The sequence below is a fragment of the Lutra lutra genome, chromosome 1 (genome assembly GCF_902655055.1).
Source record: "Lutra lutra chromosome 1, mLutLut1.2, whole genome shotgun sequence".
NCBI classification, from domain to species: domain Eukaryota; kingdom Metazoa; phylum Chordata; class Mammalia; order Carnivora; family Mustelidae; genus Lutra; species Lutra lutra.
Window position 1 is genome coordinate 105,991,046 of NC_062278.1, and position 8,681 is coordinate 105,999,726.

At 40.4% G+C, this 8,681-nt stretch overlaps 1 protein-coding gene across 1 annotated transcript; it reads left to right on the top strand.

Moving 5' to 3' along the window:
- Nucleotides 1–7,733: 7,733 nt before the first annotated feature.
- On the top strand, nucleotides 7,734–8,061 carry LOC125081931 (ribosomal biogenesis factor-like). Its single transcript, XM_047696912.1, has 2 exons — nucleotides 7,734–7,879; nucleotides 8,017–8,061. Exons 1-2 carry the CDS (start codon nucleotides 7,742–7,744, stop codon nucleotides 8,059–8,061), a joined length of 183 nt encoding a protein of 60 aa, XP_047552868.1. The 5' UTR covers nucleotides 7,734–7,741.
- The last annotated feature ends 620 nt before the right edge of the window (nucleotides 8,062–8,681 follow it).

An 8,681-nucleotide genomic window follows, 5' to 3' on the forward strand; every position in this document is an offset into this window, starting at 1 on the left:
TATTTTTTCTTTTTAATCTGGCAACCCTATTTGTAGCCATTTGATTAATGACAAATTCATGACCCAAAACCTCACAGTTTGAAGGGCTTAGGGTATTTTTTTTTAATTAGGTTTTATTTTCCTGGGGTTTATAATTTTCTTAAGAATTTCTGTTACCTATTTAGAGTAATGGGATTAATTTAATAGCTGTTATGATTGGGCACCTGCCCAAATGCTCCATTTATCATTTTACTTAATCCTCACAGCAACCAGAGGAGGCAGATGATGATAGCCCCATTTTGCAGATGAGAAAACTGAGGCGCACAGACATTACATAATTTTTCCAGAGTTAGAGAAGTAATAAGTATAAGAAGTAGGACTGGAAACCAGGTCTATCAGCTTCCAGACAGAGGACTGTCTGGAAAGGACTCTTTCTTTTATCTGCACTAACTTGTTAAATGGGGAACTTTGTTAAAATCACAAATAACGGTGGAATCTGCTAACTACAATCCATAATGACCAATGTCATATTGCTTGCTCTTGTCAGTGTGTGTCCTCTCTTTCTTGCTGATTTCCAAGACTGTGTCAGTGTCTCATATTTCTTAGTATCTTCCATTAGATAAGTAGTGACATAATTTTATAATGTTACATTAAAATGTCATTTTAGTTAAAATAGTTTGGATTGAACCACGTGTGTCTTCATTATTATTCCAAACTTAAAGCATATTGTCACAATACCCCTCACTCGGTCAACAACCTCTGACTCTATTTGTCCATTGTCTGTATATTCTGTATTGTTGCACTTCCAAAGTTTTACTTGCTTTATAAACTCCTCACAAAGCTCGAACATCAGCATTTCCCTTGCCAAAATACCAAAATAGACACAATTAGTGCTTCGACGCCTCATCCTTTCTTGCCTTAGATGGGCCAGCGCCATGAAGTATTGAATTTTAGGCTCCTCTCCCCCAAAGATACTTCAACCTGTTGTTTACCTTCGCCTGCGGTGCCTTGTATGATGTAAATACTATTATACAATGATGCCTTTCCCCTTAGTCCTTTTATGGTTCTTTGATATTACTTAGTAGGTGATTACATAGCTTCATTTATTTCTTTGAATGCATAGGTTTCATGGTCATTAAAATAATCACAGACTCATCAGCTCTCCCCATGCTTAAATAAGATCAATACAAACCAGAACAAGGGGCTTCTTCACTCCTCTGTTCCGAGATCTCTCTTTTCCTTTTTTCAGTCCCCCTCTCCCTCTACTATAAATCCTTCCCCTCTTTCCCTACCCTCAAACCTGGCATATAGGAAAATACAGTAATTTTTCCTAGTTCTTTCTGTAATGGGTCACAACGTGTATTCACCTGTTTTCCAAGACACAGTGAAGCTTTGCCTTCACATAAACTGTTAGAAGCCGCTGTAGCAATTTGGGTGTTTGCTAAAGAAAAAAAAAAAAAAAAGCCTGCTGGCCTTGCCTTACAAACCAGTTCAGCAATGAAATGGTTAATAGGATGAGTAAAGGCTATTTTTAAGTCTGGCTCCCCTCTCTGATGCACTCTTGAAAATTCACCCTGTACTGCAGAAATCCTAAATTGCAGTGCCCTGCACCCCACTGAAACTCTTCAGTCTGCTGTAAGTAAGCCTCAGCATGGGCAAGATTGGGGGTGAACAGCTGGAGGAGGGGCTCAAGCCCTGGGCCTTTGTAAGGAGGGGCGAAACACTGAGATCCTGCGGAGAAGGAACACAGAAACCCTCAAGGCACAGAGAAATAGACCCAGACAAAAGCCCCGTTACATGGTTGCAAATCACCCCACTGCTGTTATTTTATTTATTGTGGTCTGCAGGAGGATTGTTTTCTCTCTGCAAAATTTTTAAGCTTCATGGGCTTTTCTCCTCCACAACAGCGGTCACTTATACCACAGTGCCACATAGAGACCATCTTCACCTTCGGTTTTCTTAAGGAAAGGGGGGAAAATCTTGCCTAGTCAGGAGGCAACAGAGACTGAAATTGGTGAATTTCTAGTCTTCCAGTTCTTTTCCCGGGATGACAGATTGAAATACTGTGTTTTTAAAATACTGGCTTATATTGGTTCTCTTGGTGTGATTTTGCTCTGTGTTTTTCTGGCTTTATTTGATTATTTTTCTTAAAGATGACACCTGCATTCATGCTTTTGGACTTAGGTTTATTTAGATGTGGGAAGGAAAGACAAGGCAACAAAAATTTTGTATTGAGTCAATTACAGCTATATAAATGAGTAAACATTTTTCTCCAGCAAAAAACATTTTTTTTTTTCAGTTTCAAAATTGATAGAAATACCATCCTGTCACTGAGGCCAGACATATGCTTGAGTTTGAGGGTTTTCTTTTTTTTTTTTCCTGTTGGAGGGTTATGAGAGGAGGAAGGCTGACAGAAACAGTTATTTTCAAATCTGAAGGGAAAAAAGTGTGAGTGCCATTCTCTTTTGTACAAGTTGTTTCGGGTATTTGCAAAAAGGGGCTCTTGCCTCCCTGCAGAGGGAGGGAGAAAGCGGAAGAAAAAGCAGCTTACTTCTCTGTATAGAAATATGTGGCTGACTTTGGTAAACATTTCTCTACAACTGAGCCAGAGCTGCAAGCTATGCCTCCAGGGAGCTGAGGAGGAGAGAGCATCACTTCACTGTAACCAGAGCAGCAGAAGGCCTTTATTGTCACGATTGGGAAGTTAAAGGGGAACTTACAATAAGTGTGCTCAATTTAAGAAAAATTTAAAAAATTGAAATTTTCCTGTGACAAATCCACGGAGGTATTTATAAGGTGTTTGAGCAGGTAATTAGCACCCAAACCAGGTTTCAGGAAATAGTTCTGGTCACCTCAAATGAAGAATATATAATGAGCTGAAGAGCTTGATTTTCAATGGATGATTTACCCAGGACAATAGGCCAAACAGAACCGGGTAAAGGGTTTACAAATGGTAACTTGAGAAGCAGTAGGCTTCCTTCCTGGGAGCTTAATTCTGTCCCCTTCTAGTGCCCTGTCCCTTCTCTTCAGCTTCTCTTCTTCCATCACGAATACACACAACCATAAGTTTCCTTGAAAGATTGAACGGAGTCCTTAAAAAAATTCTGTCAAAGAAACATGGAGCGTGTACAAAAAATACAGAGTAAAATGGGTCTGTTGGCGTCTACATCTGGACTACCTCGGCCTGAAACTTTGGAGACCGCATTTTAGCTTCCGCGCTGAGGGAGGTTGCGGAGTCTTTCCCTATTGGTCTCTTGCGCTGAATAACAAGTGAGGCTGAAAAAATAACTTATTCTTTCCCAAGGCTGTTCCAGGACTGACAATACCAGGACCTGCAGATGACCGTGTTCAAAATGGTTCAACATTTAACCGACATCGTTACATGATTTTGTCGATTGAAGAAGGACTCCTCCTACCACAGGCGCGACGGTTTGCTCTGCTGCAAGCATTAGTATTTCTAGTAACATAGTAAAAAAATGCCACAGTAACTCTGGTAACAAAATGAACACTAGCAGTTACCTTTCACCTACTGAGCCTCTTGTATACGGAGAGGTGAATTTTACTTTATCATCATCTAAAATGTTTTCATGATTCTTATTTTGCTCATTTACGTTTAAGTTCTCCCCTACCTCCCACTTACCTTGGGCACACACTGAAGGCTAAAAGAAGATAGCTTAGATGTCATGTTATAAACTAGGAAATAGATTTAGAAAGTTCAGCTTACTGCCCAAGGTCACTTAGTGTTACAACTTAGACCAAAATCAAGATTTCCTAATTTCTAATTTTGACGGTCCCCCCCCCCCCCGCCCCCAGGGCATTCGACCATCTTCCTATGTGGTTAATAATATATGAGAGCTGCCTAAGAATACCAATTTCTACTGAGGCATGCTCTCTGTCATTAAGTGCTCCAGCAAACTGTTAATTAAGATTGTTTTGAGCTGTTTACCAATTTAGGTGATGTCAGATACTTCTTCTCTTGGATTCTGTTAGCCTCTTGGGATGGCAGAAAATTCTGTTGATTCTGCTGCCTGCGGTTTGGCCATCTGTTCTAAATCATGATTGCGGCTGCCATTTGGAAATCCATAATCTGACACCGTTACCGGAATTGTACATTTAAATGCATTAGGCTCTGTGTGAGTCACAAGTCCTTCATAAAATCCCCTCAATTTTATAGGATGTCCACAGAGAGTGCTAAATTTTAAAGTTGAAGGGTATAGTGAAGAAGTTCTACTCTTGTTCTCCTCCCTAGGCATTTTGTTATAGAGGTCTGAGATAGAAAATAAAACACTGGAAGGTACAGTGTGATGACTAAGCACAAAACGGTCAGGAAGGGTCAGAAATAGGAATGAAATCATAGGTATTTCAGTCAGGCTTACAAAGTTCTCCCTCAAGGCACCCTAGAAATGATCAACACGATTCAATGTGCATACGACTATGGTAGACTTTCGAGAAGTATTCTGTCTTAATATAAATGTTTAGTTGAAGAAACAAATTTGGATGTCATATTTTGCAATTTCCAGAGTTAATTCGTAGTTCCTTAATCTTCCTAATATCCTTTATCATTCGACTTAACTATTAAGCCCTTAAGGGTTTAAAATTCTTCTGATATAATGAGTTAATACCAAAAAAATATGTAGGACATTGTCTGATACATAGTAAGTGTTCTGTAAATGTTTGCCATGATTAGTCTTTGTTCATGTACCATTTACTGGGTGTGATTCTAGTCACTGGAGACTCACTAAAGAGGAGTCCTTAATAATGAATGAGGTCCTGCCCTCAGGGAGTTTATAGTGACCTGAAAGAGGCAGGTAAGTAGGTTATGACACAGATGCCCAGAACAGTATACAGAGGATGTTGTGGGAACATGGGGCACCTGGGTGACTTAGTTGTTAAGCATCTGCCTTTGGCTGGGGTCATGATCCCAGAGTCCTGGGATCTAGCCCTGTGTTGGGTTCCCTGCTCAGGAGGGAGCCTGCTTCTCCCACTTCCCCTGCCCCTCCCCCTGATTGTGCTCCTGCTCTGTCAAATAATCTTTTAAAAAAAATTATGTTGTGGGAAACAAGAGGGGCAAGCAGATTTCCTGGGCCCACCCTAGATTTGCTAAATCTCAACATTAAGCTCCTCAGGCAATCCTAAGGTAGCCTGGAGTGTTTGCCTAATCTAAATTGGGCTGGAAGAAAATTTCTGGGAGAGCCTATCTAGCAGAGTTGGAATCTGGAAGAATGGACCCAGGCTCAGGGAAAGTTGTTCAAACAAAAGTAGGAAAAGAGCCTCTCTTATTTGGAGACCTGCTGGTAGGTGGGTGTGGCTGGAGGGAAGGACTTGTGGGAAAGGCTCTTCGTGAGCCTGCCTGAGCCGTACAAGTAGGATGACCATAGGTATCATTACCCACATTAGGATACTTTTGAGAATGAAAGAAGGTGTTATTAATAATTATGTGGGAGAGTAGTTACCCTCTGTAGGAGATGATGCAAGGGGGTACACAAGCGCTCGAAAGAGATCTCAGGGGCCCTTCAGAGTGCAGCTGTGGAGTATTGCCCAAAGTGATGGCCGCCATTGAAGAATGGAGCAGGCTGGCGACAAGATGAGATCTGTGCCTCAGAATTCTTCCTGCTGTCTTGCCAATTGGATATTATTCTGAGCAAAATTGTCAATTTTGGAGAATAGTTCATGTGTATACAATTTGAGTATGTCATTTATGGTTATTCTTTTATTTTTCTTTTAAGATTTTATTTATTTATTTGACACACAGAGAGAGATCACAAGTAGGCAGAAAGGCAGGCAGAGAGAGGAGGAAGCAGGCTCCTCGCTGAGCAGAGAGCCCGGTGCGGGGCTGGATCCCAGGACTCTTGAGACCATGACCTGAGCTGAAGGCAGAGACTTTAACCCACTGAACCACCCAGACGCCCCTCTGGTTATTCTTTATAAGGATCCTAAAGTAATGCTGAAAATGAGCTTAGCAATTAAAAATCAGATGTAAAGGTGGCAGTCTGGGAAATCCATGGTGCTAGCTAATAACTGGTCCTAGAATACCATAATTTCATTTGTAGAACAATAGGCACATTCACTCATTCATTATTTATTAAACACCTACTATAATTTTTTTTTTAATTTTTAAAGATTTGTTTATTTATTTGAGAGAGAGAGAGAGCCAGCACTGGGTGGGGTTGGGGGGATGGGGCAGAGAGAAAGGGAGAGAGAGAATCCCAAGCAGAATCCTCACTGAGTGTAGAGCCTGATGCTGGGGTGGACCCGGACCTGAACCAAAATCAAAAGTCAGACACTTAACTGACTAAGCCATCCAGGTGCCCCTAAATACCTACTATTTACTATTCATTCCTTTAGGTACTGGGGAAACAGAATGAACAAGCAGATGAGGTCCCTGTCTTTATGAAGCTTACATCCTAGCAGAAGAGATAGACAGTAATTACATAAATATGTAATATAATTTCAGATATTGTTAAGTGTTGAGGAAAAAATCCAATCAGATAAGAGGCTAAAGGATTAGAGAGTGACTAGTAGTCAGGGAGATGGCATTTTAATTAATTTGGTTATAGACAGCCTCCTAGAATGGCACTGCATGCAGTGAGGGAATGAGCCATATGACCACCTGAGGTTCACAGTTCAAGCAGAGGGAGAGGAAGTGCAAAGGCCCCAAGGTAGGAGCAAGCTCAATGAGTTGGAGAAGCAGAAAGAAGAACTTCAACGTGCTTTCTGATCAGGTGACTCCGAAATACATGTCATGGCCTACAAGGCTTCATGTGATCTGGCCTGTATCTACCTATCCCTACCTCCTAAGTTTGGGATAGAGCTATGGCCTATATGTGGATAGTCCTTGAGAAGTCTGAGAGAATCCTGGTAAGTCAGTTTTCCTTAACCTGAGTCTTCTAACTCTGTTATTTTGCAAGCATTTTTTTTTTTTCAGGAAAAAGACAATAATTCTAACACGAGCATCTATAATCTACTGGCAGAGTGCTTTACGAATGTCATTTATTGAAGCCTTACACCAGCCCTTGTGGGATTAGCAATATTGTCACCATTTTGTAGATGAGGAAGCAAACCCAAAGAGGTTAAATAACTTTTGCATGGTTAGATTCTATTAAAAGGTGATTTCAGATCTTTTTGCCACAATATGTCTTTCAGTTCTGTGTAGCCATAAGTAATATGAAATAGGGTATACCGGTAGGACACTCTACCTAAGCCTTGGTTCCTGACAGCAGCTCCAAAGCACAGTTTATAGGATGGTACCTCTTTTTCTGCATGAGGAAATCTCAAAGACTAGTATATAAACCTTGTACAGAATAATATTCCATTCCCCCCCCAAAGAAGCCTATAATGAATAAGAAAGCCAGATTGTAATTCTGGTGCTGTCACTAATTAGGCCTGTGATCTTGGTGTGTCCTTTGGTCCATCTGAGTCAAGTTTCCTGATCTGTAAAATGGGTGCTATAATATAAATCTAGCAAAAGTGCTTTGAAATGGGAATGAAATACACATAAAAGGAATTACAACTTTACTGTAAATATATTTGGCCAATTAAAATACTGCCCTAGTGAATGAATGGTGGGTTCAATTTCCGAGGTTGGGAATATTAAAGCATACATAAACACAAACAACTGTTGGAGTGATAAATAACTGTAAATTTCTCTCTGTTAGCTTAACAGGCTATTTTCACCCTTTTTCATCTTTGAACTTGAAAGTCTCTATAAAGGGAAATGACTTCACCTGGAGCTTGTGTTGCTGCAGGAAGGTTATCCAAGACAATGGCCAAGAACAAACTAAGAGGGCAGAAGTCCAGGAATGTATTTCATATAGCCAGCCAAAAAAATTTTAAGACTAAAAACAAAGCAAAACCAGTTATCACTAATCTTAAGAAGATAAACACTGTAAGTGATGAAAAAGTTAACAGAGTGAATAAAGCTTTTACCGATACACAAAGGGACTTCCACATTTCTCAAAAGGCCTTTCCCTTGAACCTCTACAGAACCTCTACAGAAACAGCTGATTCCTCAGGATGACTTTCAGTCATGAAAATGAGCCAGTTAATGTTGATGAAGCAACAAGATTAATGGTTCAGCTATAATACTCTGCGAATACATCAAATAACCCCAAAAGAGCAATATATTAAATGTTTTGTACAGTTTTATTTAAAAAAAAAAAAAGTCAGTGGGGGGATGGTGCCTGGGTAGCTCAGTTGGTTAAGCCTCCAACTCTTGATCTCAGCTCGGGTCTTGATCTAAAGGTTGTGGACTCAGGTTCCACGTTGGCCTCCACTGGGTGTGGAACCTACTTAAAAAAACAAAGGCTATACAGAAAGGGTGAGGAGCTGTTGAGGCTACTGCCAGGTGAGATGAACTGTGGGGTACCTTCATTTTAGGCAGTAGAAAAAGAACAATTATTTCTAGAAACTAAAAAAAAAAAAAAAAAAAAAAAAGACAAAAGGAAAGAAAAGAGAATCGAGGGCAGGAAAGAATGAAAAATTTCCATCTATCTAGGGCCATTTGTGGAGTGACTTAATTTTAATCAGCTGGTTTGGGCCAATTGTGGTCTACCTAACTCTAGTCAGGGGTAGGCATGGAAGACAACCCAATGCCTTAGTGCCATTGATATTCTAAGGTACTGTCCATTTACATCTGCCCAGTGAAGAAGTCTTTAGCCTCCATAGGCACTAGGACTCCTGGGTTGGACTTACAGAGGCTATCA

What these genes read in the sequence shown, in the direction of transcription:
- LOC125081931 (XM_047696912.1), top strand. Translation starts at nt 7,742, where the DNA reads ATGGCCAAGAACAAACTAAGAGGGCAGAAGTCCAGGAATGTATTTCAT. An exon ending in ACACTGTAAGTGATGAAAAA is followed by an intron (nt 7,880 to 8,016) that starts GTTAACAGAGTG and finishes CATGAAAATGAG; the next exon opens with CCAGTTAATGTTGATGAAGC.